The following is a 19,971-nucleotide window of genomic DNA, read 5'->3' on the forward strand; positions in this document are numbered from 1 at the left end:
TGCTTATTGAAAGCTGTTGCACACCAGAAGATGCACCCTCTAAACATACAAGATCCTACCCTAATAATGGTAGATTAGAGTCATGGAAATCTACAGTATAGTCCTGTCTTTATTGTGAGAATGTGTTCTTGTCGATAAATCAATTTCTTCCAGTAAAGAACAGCTCTCCGGGATTTTTGTCAACCCATCTGCTCACTGCATTTAATGGGATCAGTCAGCCTACGCTACTGGTCAGACAGCTTTTTGATACTGCATGTAGTGCAAATTCAGACTACACTTCCCCCGTCTTTGTGAGTCTCTGCTACATTGTCAGTCTTTGTTTCTTCTCCCTCCTTTTTTATCAATGAATCTTTTTGATGAGTCATACAGTCTCTTTTCCTCCGTTGTGACAGCTTGAATTCATTTCCCTCTCTCCACTTCCTGTGCTTCACTTTGGACATCCTTCAGATATTTGAAACTCCTTTGTCTTTGTATTATAGACTCTTGACATCCTGACTTCTGCTCTGCAATATTAGACAATACAGTTAGAATACATACAGTTGTTAAGATGTATAATATTATTGAGAAAGTATTCCTAAAAAAATCACCCACTGGCACCAAATATAGACCACAGACTTACCCCAGTCGGGATGGCAGATCGGGATGGCAGGTAGCTATTCCATCCTGCCAAGTTATGGATTGGTGGGGCAGCATGCCCCGTACTAATACAACACTGATAATTTGGCACTTTTCAGGGTTTCCCGCAGAAATAACCACAATGACAACAGACTCTCAGCCCTTAAAAACATTAATTTGTGTACCTTCTGACCTCAGGTCAACAGACAGAATTCTCAAACGACTTCACACGTCCACACAATAAAGCCCAACATTTATGGGATTTTGTGATTTTTTCTTCTTGCCATTCTTTCTTTTCCTGCCGATACTGATTTACAAGAGTTCTGCCCTGAAGGAAAATAACCAATTCTCCTTCAGTCGGAAAGGTCGGTTGTGTAATAATATTTTTTTTAAATTATATTTTTGACTAAAATTCTGTTTTCAGAACATGGGCATACAAACATCCCCAGTAGTCTGCCTGGTGAATGGTAATATTAGTTTTTCCTGAAGCGCGCGTCCATGCATCAAAACCAGAGATCCGTAAAATCGTCGCAGCTCTGTGTTAGTCTACCGGCGTTAGCAGCCCTTCATCGGAGTGACAACGACTTCACTGTGCTTTAGTATTTCAGAGATTAAATGAAACATACAACTGTCAAAATATCCTCCCTAAACTCTAAGGAACAAACGACGCCTTGTTTAAAGGCGGTTGAAGCTAATTTATGTAAAATAATAACACCAGAATGATTCCAGATAAGTCGCTTCAGTTATTGAAAGTCTTTTAAAAATGTATGTGGAAGAAGGTACTTTTCAGTTGTGAAATCTTCCGAACTTTTGGCCAATCCAAAGTTAGAGCGGATTTGTTCAAATTAAAACCGTCAGTAGATTCGAGAGTGCGGGTACACAAATTCCGAAAATCCCAGGGGGTATTTGGGAGGGGGAGGGGGGGGGGGGTGTTCGCAACTAGAGTCTATAGTCTACGCTTCTGTAGCCCTACAGGAGAGGACTGTGCGCTCTTCGTCTACCTACACCGCGCACAGCCACAGAAAACATCTTCTCAAAAGAAGCACTGTGGACTGTTAGGTTACTCGGTATTGAAAGTTGTATTTTGTAATATGGTATCCCTACCAGTTCGCCTGGTCCTCTTCATTGTGTTCATCATATCTTTCTGTGGAACGGAGAAACTGAAACAGCGGGGTCTACGCCAGAGGGATGCTGAATATGTCGAAAGAGTAAGATTAGACAGTTTTACACTTCATTTTGTTACATCACTGAGTTACATTATACTGACCGATTGTTGAATTGATAAGATACAATACATTGCATAAATTTACTTTAAATTAACTGATTTTTTTCCATTTTTATTTACGTTCATTGTCATTTCCATCAGAGTATGATATTAAGGTACATTTATCTATTTTCTCGATGTTCTGTGTTGATTTACCGAAAATGTATTCTGTAATAAGGCCTATATCATACATTGGAATTCATTTAGTGAGTCATATTCCGTTTTGTGATGTTCGATACAATCACCGAGTTTTTGTTTTCTGTTTCTTTTCTTGTTAGTTAGCCTACGTGTAGGTGGAATTCGTTGCATGGTTGAATTTCCAGAAACCTGATTTTTAAAAATGGTTTGCGCCAGCTGCAGCTTGCAGCTATGGTTTTTGTGCCCTTGAGTCACTGGGGGGAGTCAATGTCTGTACTTTATAAATTCACTATCTGCCACAAGTCTCGACATCTCTGGAAAGTAGGCTAGTTCCTGATGGGTTTGCATTACTGAGTCAAGATCGAATTTATAGTAAGTCTCGGACTGGAACAAGATTTGGGCGTGTTGGCATTGCCTTATGGTTAGTCGGTATGGTAGAGATGCAACTCAGGTTAACCACAAGACTGGTCTCTCGACAGTAAGTGAGAGCAGCCTGTTTCATTGATTTTTGTCATTCACAAGAAAAAAGTGCACAACACATAATACTGATTCCATGCAAGGGAGAGGCACTAAGTACATGCTTATATTTTAAATACAGGACTGAGCCATAATGGGGCCCAACTATAGGATGATAGGATGAAACACCAGATTCCAATAATCAGGGTGTCAGTATTAGAAACTAAATTGGTACCTGTTTTAATGGACATCATTTGTCACCTTCTAGTGCACTGGGAGGGACACTGACAAGCAGAACTGCACCAGACACCCCACAGACGCCCAGTCCACTCGTGTAAACGTGGTAATATTTTGATCTCACCAATCCCAGAATGCCTCTCCAGCTACACAGATGTGATGCTGTGTGTCTTGTATCCCTGCCAAGCTGACTTCTGGAACTCTGCCCAGTACAGTTCCATTGAGCTTGCTTCTACCCTTGCTTGACTTCAGTAACAGTAACCGCGCAAGCTGGATTGGTCATTTTTCAATGATAGCCCTTTGTGGTATCATTGAACTACAGAAATCTAACTGTGTGTGAGTGTGTGTGTGCGTGCGTGCGCGCATACGTGTGTGTGCGTGTGCGTATGTGTGAGCATGTGTGTGCAGGTTATAGTGTGATATGAGTTAAGGTTGAGGGTGGGGGAGGAGAGGTGGTGGGTGCATGCTTTGTGAATGATTATGCAGCACTTTGAAGTGCAGGGCCTTTGTGTCAGTTGGTAGGGTGAAGTTAATAGAAACCACAGCTGTCTGCTGTTGAAAAGACAGCGGTTCCTTTCATTGCGTAAAGTTCTCGGCGAAAACAGATCCCAGCTGGTTCTACCAGATTACTCAGAGAGTAATCTTTTTTGTATTGATTGTAGTCTTTTTTTTATCATGAAGATGCATCTTTTTTTCCTGGAATCAAAAATAAAGTTGATAAACTGGGCATTAAACTATATTTAATATCAGCATTGCATATTGTTCCAACATTGTATCCAACATTTTCCCTGTTAGATGTTTTTTTTTTAACTCACAGCATACTTGGAGCTGGGTGCTGTGTGGCTTCTGGGTCATGTGTGGTCCATGTGCCAAAATAAAAATAAGATTTCTCGGTCACTCAGATTTGTGCCAAAAGCTTTTTTTAGTCTTGATGTGGCTGCGATTGTTTGAAGTGACCTATGAGACCTATGATGGGTGTATCAGACTGGTAGAATAAAATAGTACTCTTGCAAAGAAATGCTTCTCATTGCAATGCAAAAACAAATGCCAGCTGCTGAGCTGGACTGTGTTTCTGCAGTATGTGGACACAGCGTTCAATGAAGAAACCCAACTGATACTTATGTGTATCTGCTCCTCGAAATAGCCTCCATTTCAAAATAGATTTCTAAAAACATCTAGACTTAGAGACATGTAAGCACAGAAAACAATGCTACCCAATGAGATTGTGCCATCACACAGTGGCTTGGGTTAAATCAATATTTGCCTTAAATGTATCCTTGTCTTTGTCTTGACATAGAAATACATGTCAGTGGTTTATTGTTTTCTTCACTAACATTTAGACTTCACAAACCTCTCTTCAAAAAGTTGACTCCAAACAGTTTGTGGAGAAAAAATGAACACTTGTTGTTAGTTGTTAGCCTAAGATAAGGCAGTTGTTGATTCTTCCCAGGCTGTTCTTTGTGGCATTTCTATTGTTGTAACAGTCCATGAAGAGTATGCACATGCACCGGTATGTGCAAGAATGTCTACTGTAAATCCCCCTGCTATTAGAAGCAAATGCTCACAGGATTAAATACAATTATAGTTTGATTACTATTTTAGCGATTCTCTGTTTCAAAGAGAAATGTTTATTTATATACATGCATTATGCAACAGCTACACTGTGCCACAACACAGCTGTATACCTGGTCTGGGGCTGTTGTTCATATGTTAGTTCCAATGAAGGCAATTCTTAATGCTACAGCATACAGTATATTCACATTCTATATGATTCTATGCTTCCCTAACTATTTGGGGAAGGCCCTTTCCTGTTTCCTTGACAATGCGCCCAGGCACACAACAAGGTCCGTATAGAAATGGTTTTGTTGAGAATGGTGTGTGGAAGGACCTGTCTGGCCTGCACAGAACCTTGACCTCAACCCAATCCAACACCTTTAGGATCAGTTGGAAAGCCAACTGCAAGCCAGGCCTAATTGCCCAAACAGTGGCCGACCTCACTAATGCTCTTCTGGCTGAATGGAAGCAAATCCATACAGTAATGTTCCGGCATCTAGTGTTAAGCCTTCCCAGAAGAGTGGAGATTGTTATAGCAGCAAAGAGTGGACCGACTCCATATTAATGCCCATCATTTTGGATGAGATGATGGATGTCAGGTGTCCACGTACCTTTGGCCATGTAGTGTATGTAATTGGCAACAGCATTGCGCTCAGTTGCCATACCTGTAACTGTCTGCCACTGGTTGTTTAGTTCAGCCTCGTTTACGTTTTTAAAACATTCACTGTTTTGGTGTCCCAGGCTCTTTTTCCCTCTTGTCAGTACACAGGCAGATGTCATGGCACACAAACCAGTGAGGTCTATCTGATTAAACTCAGAGGTGTTTGGTCAGGACCCTAATCCTAGAAAGCCACAAATATACGTGCACATATTCTCTACAGTACATCTCAACCACCAATCACTATACTGTATTTTGTTTCCTAAGTTACACTAGAAACCATAATCAAACCATTTTAAGAGATGAGCGGGTGTTTGAAACATATTACAAGGGAAGCTGCAATTCTCTGGGTCCAGGGTTGCCTACCTGTGATTTAAAGAGCCTGATTGTAAAAACCAGTCTGTCATTTACAAAACAAATTTCATTCAGAACGTTTTCTATTGTTAGAACTAAAAAGCACTGGAGAGTGCTTTCCACTCCTTCCACTTTTACATCGCTGCATTTGTGCTTTTAGTTAAATGCCACTTTTGCTCAACTGCGCTCTTCGTCTCCACGCCCAGTCTCCAGTCTGGGAATGCGCTGATTGAACCGTCATTACCGCCCTGGAAGAGTTTCAGGTGAGGCATTTCCATGGCAACCCAACGGCGAAAGCAGCCTCTCGCTCTGCTAGATCACGTTTTTCGTCTCGACCGCTGAAGTCCCAACTCTGTAATAGCATTTTTTTATGTGACATCTGAGCTCCCTGCCTGCAATGTAGTCATTTTCAAGATGAGGCATGAATAGTCGGTATGCAGTGAATGGTTTTTACATATGGATACATTGGCACAGGTTGATGTAATGGACTTGGTCCTATGTAAGTTTCCATTACTTCTGATTCAAATGAGAACTGAATCCTTTGCCTCCTGACAGTTTTCTAGCCACATTTGGGGAGGCAGAATTTCCCTTCTGTCATTTGTGCAGATGGCTATTTAAGTCCATTGCAGAAGAATTCAGAAGACCAGTGGCACTGTATAGTGCAATACAGAATGCTTTTAGGGGAGTCTAGAACCACCATTGCATGAACAACCCACAGAATTCCATGTGTTAGCCTAATACCTTGTTTTTAGATTTAAGTGGTAAATCGATCTTTAGGGGTGCAAGTAATAGAGTTTACAAATGGTAAAATTATGGTATTAATAAAGTTCACATGCTATGTGATACATTATATTTAGTGATTTATCTCATTTGTGTGGTACTGGGGATTTTTCGACTGGCTCTTACTCAAGCCTGAGTAAGAGCCAGACTGACTTTGTTTCCCAACATCTGTGTAAACAGTGATGTAGCAGATTGTGAATCATAATGTCATGTCCTGAACCCTGACCACAGACTGGGGCTGACTCAGGCATGTTCTTAACAAAGAGCTCCATACAAGCCTGGATCTTTGTATCTTCTCTGTTGGAAAAAAGTAACATTATCAATCAAAATATTTAGTTCATGTAGCTCAGTTCATTTAATTCAATCTGTGGTGGTGTCATACTATTTGGACAAAGTTGCTTATGGAATAATGTGTTTTGTGAGAAATGCGCTTGTTTTCTTTATTATGGAGGTCGGTGGTGACAAAAAGAATGTGCATATATTTCACATCCTTCTGTGCATGTTGTTCTTAGCATTTTAAAATGTTTTTCCAACAGCTAGCGTTCCCAGAGTTGGCAAGGGGGCTTCCATGAGTGTTAGTTTATGCCCCACCATCTTGAAAAATCTGATGAAGTGATTATTGAAATATGCATTTAAAAACATGCATCTGAGCATTTCTTAAACTCAATCGCCAGATGTCTGCACTTTCAGGAGTCCAATGTGTTTACAACTGTCAAAACCAGTTCAAACCAGTTTTAATGAACCACATCCTAACAGTTCACACAGGGACACTCAGGAAAGCCACAATGACGTTTTCTCATCCTCAAGCTTCACGCATATCGCCTTGACCCAAATCTGTTTCCCTCGTTGGGACTCCCAGCTATACAGGAAATGAGACGGATCTGCGCAGTACGGTTTAGAATACACCTGACTGAGAATGACATCGTCCCCAGCGTGATACTATGGCACCCAAGACCCAAGGAAGAACCCTAGCCAGGATATCTTTGAATTCCTGCTCCGGTTTCCAGTTAAACACACGGCAGCCATTTCCCTCTGATGCGCTGCTGCACAGGGGCTGTGGGCTGGGGCGGCCCGTTCTGGCCGTGGTTTGGCGTCACCTGCTCAACTGTTTCTCATCTCCTTCTCCCGTTTCCAGTACAGCGAATGCCTACAGGGTCCCGCCGGCACCCCGGGCCGCGAGGGGAACCCGGGTGCGAACGGCATCCCGGGCACGCCGGGCATCCCGGGGCGGGATGGCCTGAAGGGGGAGAAGGGCGAATGCATGAGGGAGATCTTCGAAGAACCTTGGAGGTCGAATTACAAGCAGTGCGCCTGGAACTCTCTCAACTACGGAATTGACCTGGGGAAAATTGCGGTAAGCTCACGCAAAGCAGAAAACGGTCCTACTATCAGACTGGATACAACATGGATCCTCCTCCAAAACATTAAAAAATCTGAAAAATGACATAGATATTTTTTGTTAACATTCCAACTTGGAAAAAGACTTTCATTAATCTAACCTGTTTTAAAATATTCTGTACATCTGTAGATCTGTACCAGCAGTCCATCTTTTGGATTCTCACAAGCTGTTCATTTGTGCTGTATGATGTCACTTCCTGTACTTTTGACCGTTCCACCATATAAGGTCTTATAGTGAAGATTTGCTATGTGCTTCCTAACTCACTGACTGGCACTCATCTGATACCAAGGCTAGATGTTTCAGACATTAGAATGCAGGGTGTGGAAGGGTAGTTAGCACCTGAAAATTCACCAGGGCTTAGCCTATGAATACGAGCCCAAAGCTCATCCTGAGGTGTGTTTTGGATCAGTGGTGCTCTGACGAGCCTCTTCCCCCCCAGGAATGCACCTTCACCAAGCTGCGCTCGGACAGCGCCCTGCGGGTGCTCTTCAGCGGCTCCCTCAGGCTCAAGTGCAAGACGGCCTGCTGCCAGCGCTGGTACTTCACCTTCAACGGGGCCGAGTGCACGGGGCCCCTCCCCATCGAGTCCATCATCTACCTGGACCAGGGCAGCCCCGAGTTCAACTCCACCATCAACATCCACCGCACCTCCGCAGGTCAGCAGCCCCGCGGGGAGGAGTTCTGAGCCCTGCAGCCAGGCACGGCTCGCTTGAGTCCAGGTTGTCATTATCTACAGGGGAAATTGGCTCTGCCAAGTTTTTAGAGCACATATTTTGTAGAGCAGAATAGAGATTTCAACAGCGCAGGGTAATCATTCTGGATTACTGTATTCTTTGTCATAGGCAGGGGTAATTTGCATGCATCCAATGGCAAATGCCGAGAACTGATTGGGCAAAGTTGTAATTATAGAGAACTCTGAAGTATTTCTGTGTGCAGAGTGGTTTGGGCAGACAGCGAGCAACTTTACTGCTGTGGAACGTTGCTGCTTCAATTTTTAAAAAACTTCCTGGAAGTTTGTCATCACATATAGCTATACACTACCCTCTCGAGCCTGGTCTCAAGCAGTGTTTTGGGGGGTGGGGTCGGGGAATGTGTTTTAGCAGGACATTGACCCGTTCCTCTTCTCTTTGTTCCAGTGGAAGGGCTATGCGAGGGGATCCATGCTGGACTGGTGGACGTGGCCATTTGGGTCGGTACCTGTGCTGACTACCCACGGGGTGATGCGTCCACGGGCTGGAACTCCGTGTCCAGGGTCATTATCGAGGAGCTTCCCAAATGAGCCTCAGCCCCTCTCCCCCTGCAGCTCAGGTGTCCTCCCATCAGCCATTTTGACCCAGGCTGTCAAATCACAACGTTCACCGCTGGCGGAAATACTGGCCCTCTGTGAACATCATCTTGGAAACAATCTTTAGCAATCTTGGGTGATACTTTAGGGAAGAATTGAATCTGAACTTTTAATCTGACCACCTGCTTGGCAAAGGTAGGGCATTTGTTAGCATTAGCATTATTTTGACAAAATCTAGGGGCTGTCGGTTCTACCTCGGCTGGAAAACCGCTGTTAGCTCTGCGGCTCTTCATTCTCGATTATTTTACCAATATGATTGAGGAAATCTTGTTTTATTTTAGTATTCTGCATAATCAAGGTGTTTAGTTAAATTAGCTGTTTTTAATGAAATTGCTCAGCATTGTTTGCATCACTTATGGTTTTTATACTTGTTTTGCTACGTGTCATTTGTAAACACTTAACAATTGTAAACAATTTAAACACTTGCTTATGCTTGGGTTTGGCTATGTTAATACACGGCTCTAAGGAATTGTATGCAATTGGCTTTTCTTAGACACCTGTTATGTTGCTACTGATGGCAAGGCAGCACATGCTATTTAATAGAGGGTCTACTGGGAGTTGAAGTCCAGGCATCATAAAGCACCCTAAGCAACTTGTAGTTACTGACTTCGCCTCCCATAACCCTCACCAAGGAATGCTATGTGCTACCTCCTGTTGTGCGCAGCCATTTTGAAAATAGAAAGCATTTTGACACGGGATGTAGCCAGTTGTCTGGAGTCTGGGGATACACAGAAAGCACAGTAGAACACAAATATGTAATCCTGGCCTTGGTGCCAAGCAGGGCTTTTTCCCATTCAATTTTTCTCCAAGCCTGTGGCAGCTTTCCTGAGATTTGTTCACAACAGCAATCCAGGAACTGCTCCAACTGGAACATCATTTTGTTCCATCTTGGCGCACAATGGTAGATGTTTCACATAGGGAACCGGGGCCAGTAATTAAAGTGTGCTTATGTGCAATGGCAGCCATTTTGACCTGTAATCAATCATATTTACAACTGAGAATACGGGGACACAGTGCTATCAACAGGTAAGTCTGCCTTTTTCACTGTGGAAAATGTCAGTAAGAACATTCTGTTGCTTTATTTAAATGCTTATGCTGAATATCTTGTATTTTGCATTCATTCACAGGCTGTTATTACACATCAAAATCAGTGTGGTTATGACCCAGGGACCTATATATAGGAATTGTAATGTACTGTCAAAACAGATATGTTTACAAATAATAATGTTTGTGCACAGCTATCTCCTAAGTTGTGTTGAGTATGTACTGACAATAGCATTGAAAACTGTGTTGAAAATACAAAAATGCCCAAAATGGAAATGGCCAAAAATGCATTCTTTAAAACCAGTGTAGTTGGTATTCTGAGTCAAAATAACCGCTACATGATCAAGTTTACAAAAATAAATAGCACAGTTAAAATAATCGCTCAACGGAAGTAATTTATAAGGTCAACTAAAGTCCAACGGTCATAAATGCACCACTCCTTAAACAATGACCATATTTGACTTATATCCCAGATATAAATTCTATCCACCTTATTTCGGGCAAATGAGTGCGTAGCCATGTTTGTTGGTTTAGTGTACACTTTTCTGGTTTGTGCAGTTGCCAGTAGAAACACGTTTTGTGTATCACTAGACTAGCTCACCATTAACATTAGCTATCGTCCAAAAAGCAATTAATTCAAGTCATCACAAGCTCAAATCAGCGATACAAGGCAATTACATCATTTTATCGCAAACAAATGTCATGACGTTTGTTCATGTCATCTCCAATCCGGACTCCTGTGAGGATGCTGGATAGTTTTTCCATCCAAATCTGATTTTTGGTTTTCAGATGTATGTTCCCCAGTAGACATTCCAGTTAGCTAGCTAGCATTAACAAACTTAATCTGATCTGACCACAAGCTTCTACATTTAATGCACTTAGTGGTTCTGCTTAAGGTAAAATATCAGAACATTATCATATGGGAAGGCTATAGCCACCACAGCTCTGTGGGATAAATATGTACGGTTCAGTTTCATAATTCCAGAATGCAAAATGATTTCATTTCTTGTTAAAAGTAAGGATGAATGGGCAGCAGTGTAGTACTGTACTAATGGTTAAGGAACACGGCTTGCCAGGTAGATTTCCAGGTGTACTGCTGATTTGAGCAAGGTACTTAACCAAAAGGGGTCCAGTAATATTAAGCTGTAGTAAGGCTTAATATTACTAAATTAAGTTATAAGCTTTGGTAAGTTTGTATTGTGCCTTTTAGAGACAAACTATATTCATTTGACAAAATAACATTTCTCTGGATTTTTAATGCAGACAAATATTGCAAAACCATGTTGTGTGCAGAAACAGAAGCCACATTATTATTTTTTTTCCACATGAAACACATTTAAAAGCAATGTCTTTGAACTTAAGCTGAGCAAAAAAATAACCTTGCAGAAAATTTGAGACGGCTTAGTCTTCTCTGGTCATGACAACAAGCATTCACACTGGACCGATTTGTCAGCAATACGTAAAACATTCCACTAAGTATTAAAGCCAATAAGTTAAATAAAAACAATAAAAAAACCCTGACGCATACAGTACATAAAATCGCATACATACAATTTCCACTGCCCTGAGTCAAAGGCATTCTGTCTAACTGTGCGTTATTTTCCTTAAGGCATCCAGAACCTTCTGTCTTGCATCGTTTCAATGGGGCAGTCCATTTCATTCTTTGAATTGGAGGCCAACGTGATGGATAGCTGTTGTTAAAAATGAACCAAAATTGTACTATAACGCCAGTTTAAACTTTCCGTCTTCAAATTGTGGGTCACACCAATGCATAAAGAATTAACGGATTACAGTGAGCGCAACAGTACTGCACTAGTGTGGAAGTAGTTTTGCCTGTATTACATTTAATCATAATTAGGCTTAAATATGCAAACGTTTAAATGTGTTCTCTGGTGGTGGTTGGTGATATTTGGGGAATTGATGCTTTTCTGTATGTCCACGCACCACACAGATGAGACAGGATGCTTCACCCGTAGACTACTTTTTGAACGTAAAAATATTGAGCCTTTAGGGCCAATGATGTTCAATACCACCGCATGCTCGGAAAATTACAACCGTGAGCCTCGTTTCAGAGGCACGAGTGAGGTCACTTTTGGCCATCACCAATGCAGTTCGGCCCTGCCCGACTGGTTCCAGCTCTGCCTCTGGTTCCCGTGTCTGGCTCACTTGTGTTTGCCGAGCAGGAAGTAGGAAACCTTCTCGTAGACCACGAAGGTAATGCAGCATGCAGGCGTGACTCTGAGCAGGTTGGGCACCATTCCTTTGTAGAAACCGACGGCCCCCTCGTTTCTGTGGAAACAGCGGAGGGGGAGCACCCATAAATACACCTCGGTCCAAACGAATCAATATTCACCCCAAACATGGCATCCCTTGACATCACATAAAAGAAAGGGCATAAAACACTGTTCTTATCTATTTAGAATTCAGTCTGTAGGATCACGATAAGATGACATTGCAGTGTTTATACTGCTATGTTAATGAAATCCAACAGCCAAGGTTATCGCATTTTAGTGGTAACTGCTGTGAAATATAATTGAACAAAATGAAACCTAGCCTAAAATAAAATCCTACATATAATATACAATATAATATATGTATTGTATAATATACATTTTATTTGTGAGCTCCAGGTAAGAGGGTCCTCTCCTCTAAATTCTGAAATATACAGTACGTGTAAATAAATGTGATATGTTTCATGACACGTCCTTCCAGAACACCCCACATTCACTGGCAGAGATTTAAATGTATGAGGTAGCTCAAGTATCCAGTTTGCATAAATTGCCCGCAAAAGACAGAGACTAGTCTGTGAAGCATCACGCTGCACTGCTAACAGTGTATCCCTTTGTGTACAGTTGTAACCTATTAGCTCTTGAGCAATTTGTGGCAAATAAGAAGTATGTGGCATATTTAAAAATGTTTGCACTAATGTGACATATTCATTTACAACAGGCTTTATGGACCTGAAATTGAGAAACCACACACTCAGCATGGTAACGTGCTGTTGGTAAGTTGTGAATGTCATGGTTTATGGGAAGTCACTGTACTTAACACACACAGGCGCATCATGGCATTGATGGGGTTGCATACTATTTTAAAACTCGCATCATAGGGATAAAGGGGCTTTGCAACTAATCCCGCTAAAAATGCTTCTCTGCAGAGGTGAACTTCAAACTCGGCTGAGCCAAAAAATTCACAGATTTCAGGAACGTTTTAACATTTACTTTCAAGAAAGAAATTTTACCATCCTAAGCTAGAGGAGAGTCCTACACCAGGACTGTGCACACTAACTGCATTGAAATCCCACTGCTTTTTATGCTGGCCACTGCCTTCGATGAGCTCTCAGGACATAGGCACCACAGTGCGGGCTAACGGGTTTCAGGCTATTTGCTTGTGGGTATCTGTGTTTATTCCCGCTGTGTGTGTAAACTGTGCGGGAGGCTCTCGGCCTACCTCCACGTCCTCTTAATCACGTCTGTGGCCCCGTTGTACTTGTTGTGCTGGTCCTGCAAGCGAGCACGGACCACCTGGTATGGGTAGGTCGTAGCAACTGCAAATATTTTGGAAAAAGCTGCCATGGTAATATATTCCAATGGGTTCTGTGGGAAGAGAGGAAAGGATATTGTGAGTCATGTGCTTAGACATCTCCCAGAAGCCCTTCCAGGACCCTCTATACCTAACTGTGGTTAGTTCTGGAAAGTGACATTTAACATGGTTTCCCCATCTGTGGAGAAACCTAATTAAAACAATATAGAGCATAATTGAATTCTCATACGTCTTCCTTACATCATCCTTCATGCAATTGTAGTTCTTATAATAGTAAAATATCTCAACAGATATAAAACAATCCCCTTGTTTACACATAATGTGCAAGTACAGTAGTTTATGACACTTTGGTAATATATATAATACAAGCAAGTAAATTTGCAGGATCAATACTAAATGGGGCGTCGTTCATGTTGTTGGCCAAGTCTTTAAAATAACAACCTTATCACTTATTGACACTATAATAAATATGTACTATTTCAAAGAAATTGTTTTTTAAAGGTCAGTAGTTTTTACTCACCAGTTGTGCATTTGATGCTTTCTTCCTGTATTTGTTGTACTCTCTCTTCAGTTCCTCATAGGCCATGAATTGCAGTGCACCATGGGATGTGCCAAATAGACCAGGCACAAAACCCTGCAGGACACAGCACTATTTTAATAGTACATATATGCACCAAAGGATGTCAAAATCCATCAGACCCTCACATAATTCAAATATTTTAATTCAATTGCATTTACATAATTTTGTACAAACTCTTTAGATCCCTATAATTTTTTAGATGCATGTTGCTCGGTTACTAACCGTTGAATTAAGAAAATTACAGGCCTGACCTTCCAGAATTACTGACATAATTAGTCAAACAAAATGTAGGAAGTAGGAACAAGGATCCCAAGTAGCCTATATTGTGCTATTTCCATGGAGTACTAGCCCCCCCTTGTGGTAAACTGCAAAGCGAAACTCATGAGACATTGTCATACTATGCCCAGAGGGGGCGAAACGGCATAGGCCACCAATACAAATAGCACAATAGCACATTTTTATCAAAGTGTTAAACCAAGCCTTACCCGGTACAATCCTGGTATACCCTCATGCCGGTATATTTTTACAAGACAATCCAGCATTCCTTTGTACTGCTTCTGAGATGGCTCAGCATTGTATTGCAGGACAAGACGGGTCTTTGTGACCCAGATGGGGTTCGTTAGGCAAAGTGTCATCATACCTGAACACAGAGAGGACAGGTAAGGGTCTTCAACCAGAAGCCAGAGACCAGTTTCCCCAAACTACCCGAGTTCTCACTAAAGTTACAAACTTCCATTACAAACTAAACATTGTGTAAATTTGACCATTCAGGATGAGATGTCAATTGTCAAACAATTTTGTCAAGGAATGGGATACAGAAATCTTTATTTCTGTCAAGTGGAAAACAAAAATATTGTCATATTGAACCAGAGAGTGATTATAATATTGTATTTGCTACTGCGATTAGTATCTGCATTTTTAAAATGGAGTCCTTGACCATTTTGCAGCCCTGAAAACTGTACTGGAGTAATCCTCTTTGCTCAAGGGGACAAATGGAGATCATAACTCATGACAGGAGTTCAAAGCCAATACGCAAATAGGTTTTATGGTCATCACTGCCAGCTTCTCAGCCATGAGACCATGCTTGCGTCAACAATGGTGAAGCTTTTGTGCTTAATGCTTCAAGCAGAATTTTTTACCCAAAGTAACCCAATACTGATGTCAGAGAATTCACATGTCCTAGCTATTACCAGCAGGAATGGAAATTATTTCCAGCACATAGACGTTTGAGAAAGTCAAGTTCCTAGTAAAAACGGCTCCAGGGCACTGAGTAGAAGCTACTAACGTAACAGCAAAATAATGTGCATCACGTCATTTTTATTTTAAGACTTAATGAGGAATGAATGAAGCCATTCACACAGTATCCCAATTACTTTGATGTGATACAGCATGTTACAAGGACATGATTTTACCTTCCTAATGACCATGTGCACTAGTGAAGTGATTCCATTTTAGGTCATGACCCTGATTGTGGAACCATTTGTTTAACACTTGCTCTGCACACAAAGCTAATGCCAAAAAAAAGTTTATTGCACTCAATTATTTTCTTTTACACAACCTATATACTTGCTCAACGGTGGACTTGGAAGTCAAATCCGAAAGAAACCTGGATAACCTTTATAATTCTGCCCATCCTTGACGTAAGATAAACGAACACGAGCACTGTCGCCTTCCAGACAGTCTGGGGCAATACTAACCTGCCTGTGCTGCAGACACCAGGTGTTCTGTTGCGCTCAGTTCAGCCTGACGAATTTCCTGGATGTATGACTTGATTGCATTGTAGCTGCAAACAGGAAGCCAACCAACACGAGAAGCAACATAAACTGTACAATACTTTCCTGCTATGCTTTATACAAGTTATGTCTGGAATAAATTGTTTCCAAAGCTTGATTCAATAACGTTGAAACATCCCGGATAATGTAACCGACAAACTAAATAGCCACACCCATACAGACAAACTGTAATTTTGGAATTTAACAGAAAATGTATTTTCAATCATAGCCACGTGACTGTAACAAATATTTTATATGAAAAATGCAGGTACGTGAAAAAAAATGCAGGTAATTTTACTTTGGCATACGCACAAGAAAAAGTAGAGTCCCCACGAGGCTCCAGCTCCCCACATGTTGGGTGTCACTCCTTGATAGAGTCCCCGAACTCCCTCCAGCTGCCAAACGCTCTTCATACAGTGGAGTATTCCATTGTATTTGGGCCTTAACTCCAGCCCATCACTTACTGCGTACAAAAACGAGGTACACTTCACTACACAACCGTCTAGATCACACAGCATGAGTTAATTCATTAGCATTAATTAAATCGACCGGCTTAAAGAACAAGTTTCACATTAACGAGATTCTGCCAATCTCGTTCACCATGTCATTTTTTGTGAGGGTGGCAAACAAAGCCAATATATGTCAAATTACCATTCATAAGGATACTATTAATTCTCTATCGATAGCTAAAACTGCATAACTAGGCATAATATGATGTAAGAACGAAGCAACACCACGCTGATAAGTCAAATTGTAAGCTATTCGTAACTGGCTATCCAGCTAATTATCGTCAGTTATTTAAGATACAGTGGCGACACTCACCTGCAAACCTGATTTTGACTAGATCCAGGGGGTGCAAGACCAAAGTAGACACGACTCCGCCGCTCAGTCCTGCTGCTAAATTCTCATATCTGACATGGCTGAAGAGGCGCTGAAGATTGGCCTTGATCGAGAGATTTGTGTTAGGTGTGTCCGGGAGGGCTGTTGGTGTGCCCTGTCCTGAAACCGGGCTCATGCCTATTATTTTGCTGGCTGTATGAAGATTTTAAGCGGAACAACGTAAGGTACCTAACTCGATAGTGTTGTCAAGTGACATTGAGCTACCGTTAGCTAGCCAAGGTTTTGAAAGTATTAGGTATATGCAATCAGTCCGTCCAAGTAATCATCTGCCTGTCTTAGACATGGTACCCACGTTGTTGTTGCAGCAACGCTACCTTTCCCCCATGACCTTTCCTCGGGTAATATTAGCTCGCACTAGCAGCCGCTAGCAGCATGCAAAACTCGAGAAATGTGACGCAACACGGAAAGCGACGTATCCCATAATGCAACATTGTTTCCGGTTACTGTTGCTACGGACGCAAGTCCATTTCTGACAGCGAAAAATTGAGCCTAAACAGCGACGTGTGTTCTCTCAGTCCCTGATAGCTCTGCCAAAGTTCACTGTCCGATGTTATCCGCATTGTCGAAGCATTGCCAGTGAACGTTAAGCGGTCTAAACTGGACAAGGGCTATAAATTCTTTTTTGAGAAGTTTATATTCGGTTATGAAGGTAAGTATAACGTTAGCTCTGGTTCACCAGAAAGCTAAATAGCTAGCTTGCTAACCACATCAAGTTAGCCGATTAAAGAGATGTTGCACTTCGACATAACATAAATTCTTTTCTGGAGGCGACTCCATTGTGTTTTCGTAGCGTGAAGCAACATCTGCTGTCCGTTAACAGCGTCTCTGTTCCTCTCGGTTGTCCCGAAAATAAATGAATAGGGAGCCTGACAACTGTGAGGAAAAGCGATTCTGTTAACGTTGACGGTCAGCAGGGGAGGCAAATGCTATGTAAGTACAATGTGTTAGGCTCCACAAAATTACTTATGTTATTATACCGAAGTGAAATATCTCTGAACTAAGTTTTGTACTGCCGTTACTATTTTGTGACATGCTGTTTGTGCTGTACTTGTTCTAATAAAGATTTATATTGCTTGTCAGATCGCCTGTGTAATGGTGTTCAGTTCACTACCGAGCTGTTTGTTTTCATCGCTAAATAATAAAAACTACCCACACATTTTTGAATCAGCTGATATATCTTAAGTAGGCTTGTCGCGATGTCCGTCAATACATTTTGTAATTACAATTAACAACTAAAATAAACGTGCATCTGCAGTTTCAACATTGAATATCCAAATATGTGCTTGCTAACAAGCTAGCTGTCTAAAATGTAATTTGCTAATCATAACATAACATATAGCTCGCTAACTGATTTTATGACATTCCAAGTTCCAGCGCACACCAAACTACGGAGGAAGAGGTCTGCATGCTATTTCGCCGAGGCTCTCAACCAGGCGAACGTTTCCCTGCTCCTGTTTACAACCTGAGGCACTTCTCCAAAGCGCGCAAAGAGTACAGATGAGCTGCTTAAACTCTGAATAACTCGCGATGTCGGTGTTTGAGGTGCTTGGCTAAGTTAGCTAGCTAGATGCGTTTCCTCTTTCAGTTTAAAATGAGCAATGACAGTGTTTCCAAACGTGTTTTTGACAATGTTGTCTTGATTATATAACCAAGGGCAAAGTATTCACACACATGAATTATTATTTTTTGTTTCTCAAAGAGTGGTAGAGCCTATGTTTGGTGGAACTGTCATGGCAGGCGCACTGCCGCTAGCCATCTTTCCCGAATATATAAATTCAATTCTGAATATATAAGTACAATTCCTGAATATATAAATTCAATTCTGAATATATAAGTACAATTCCTGAATATATAAATTCAATTCCCGAATATATAAATTCAATTCTGAATATATAAGTACAATTCCTGAATATATAAATTCAATTCCCGAATATATAAATTCAATTCCCGAATATATAAATTCAATTCTGAATATATAAATACAATTCTGAATATATAAATACAATTTCTGAATATATAAATTCAATTCCCGAATATATAAGTACAATTCCTCAATATATAAATACAATTTCTGAATATATAATTAATCCCGATATATAATTCAATTCTGAATATATAAATACAATTCTGAATATATAAATCAATTCCGAATATATATACAATTCTGAATATATAAATTCAATTCTGAATATATAAGTACAATTCCCGAATATATAAATTCAATTCTGAATATATAAATTCAATTCCCGAATATATAAATACAATTTCTGAATATATAAATTCAATTCCCGAATATATAAATTCAATTCTGAATATATAAGTACAATTCCTGAATATATAAATTCAATTCAGAATTGTATTTATATATTCAGAAATTGTATTTATATATTCAGAATTGAATTTATATATTCGGGAATTGAATTTATATATTCGATGATATATGAATTTATATATTCAGAAATTTATTTTATATTCGGAAATTGAATTTATATATTCAGAATTGAATTTATATATTCGGGAATTGAATTTATATATTCAGAATTAATTTTATATATTCAGGATTGAATTATATTTCAGAATTGAATTTATATATTCGGGAATTGAATTTATATATTCAGGAATTTAACGTTATATATTCAGAATTGACTTATATATTCGGGAAAGATGGCTAGCGGCAGTGCACCTGCCATGACAGTTCCACCAAACATAGCTCTACCACTCTTTGAGAAACAAAAATAATAATTCATGTGTGTGAATACTTTGCCCTTGGTTATATAATCAAGACAACATTGTCAAAAACACGTTTGGAAACACTGTCATTGCTCATTTTAAACTGAAAGAGGAAACGCATCTAGCTAGCTAACTTAGCCAAGCACCTCAAACACCGACATCGCAAGTTATTCAGAGTTTAAGCAGCTCATCTGTACTCTTTGCGCACTTTGGAGAAGTGCCTCAGGTTGTAAACAGGAGCAGGGAAACGTTCGCCTGGTTGAGAGCCTCGGCGAAATAGCATGCAGACCTCTTCCTCCGTAGTTTGGTGTGCGCTGGAACTTGGAATGTCATAAAATCAGTTAGCGAGCTAGCCTATATGTTATGTTATGATTAGCAAATTACATTTTAGACAGCTAGCTTGTTAGCAAGCACATATTTGGATATTCAATGTTGAAACTGCAGATGCACGTTTATTTTAGTTGTTAATTGTAATTACAAAATGTATTGACGGACATCGCGACAAGCCTACTTAAGATATATCAGCTGATTTAAAAATGTGTGGGTAGTTTTTATTAGCGATGAAAACAAACAGCTCGGTAGTGAACTGAACACCATTACGC

General features: G+C 40.6%; 2 protein-coding genes across 4 annotated transcripts; one reads left to right on the forward strand and one right to left on the reverse strand.

Annotated features, from left to right (window-relative positions):
• Positions 1-1,553: 1,553 nt before the first annotated feature.
• On the forward strand, positions 1,554-10,120 carry cthrc1a (collagen triple helix repeat containing 1a). 3 transcript variants are annotated; one of them, XM_064338046.1, is made up of 5 exons: positions 1,554-1,823; positions 2,742-2,816; positions 7,192-7,410; positions 7,895-8,111; positions 8,592-10,120. In XM_064338046.1, exons 1-5 carry the CDS (start codon positions 1,707-1,709, stop codon positions 8,732-8,734), a joined length of 771 nt encoding a protein of 256 aa, XP_064194116.1. In that variant the 5' UTR covers positions 1,554-1,706; the 3' UTR covers positions 8,735-10,120. The 3 variants fall into 3 exon arrangements, with proteins under 3 accessions (XP_064194116.1, XP_064194117.1, XP_064194118.1); XM_064338047.1 differs by having other exon boundaries at positions 2,742-2,813; XM_064338048.1 differs by lacking the exon at positions 2,742-2,816 and having other exon boundaries at positions 1,557-1,823; positions 8,592-10,041.
• Positions 10,121-11,080: 960 nt separating this feature from the next.
• LOC135256219 (solute carrier family 25 member 32-like) lies at positions 11,081-17,046 on the reverse strand. The gene is made up of 7 exons (XM_064338045.1): positions 16,562-17,046; positions 16,052-16,202; positions 15,665-15,750; positions 14,453-14,607; positions 13,908-14,021; positions 13,295-13,440; positions 11,081-12,133 (listed from the first exon to the last, which is right to left on the reverse strand). The coding sequence occupies exons 1-7, from the start codon at positions 16,752-16,754 to the stop codon at positions 12,007-12,009; spliced, it is 972 nt and encodes a 323-aa protein (XP_064194115.1). The 5' UTR covers positions 16,755-17,046; the 3' UTR covers positions 11,081-12,006.
• Between the last annotated feature and the right edge of the window lie 2,925 nt (positions 17,047-19,971).

The sequence above is a fragment of the Anguilla rostrata genome, chromosome 1 (assembly GCF_018555375.3).
Source record: "Anguilla rostrata isolate EN2019 chromosome 1, ASM1855537v3, whole genome shotgun sequence".
In the NCBI taxonomy this organism is placed as follows: domain Eukaryota; kingdom Metazoa; phylum Chordata; class Actinopteri; order Anguilliformes; family Anguillidae; genus Anguilla; species Anguilla rostrata.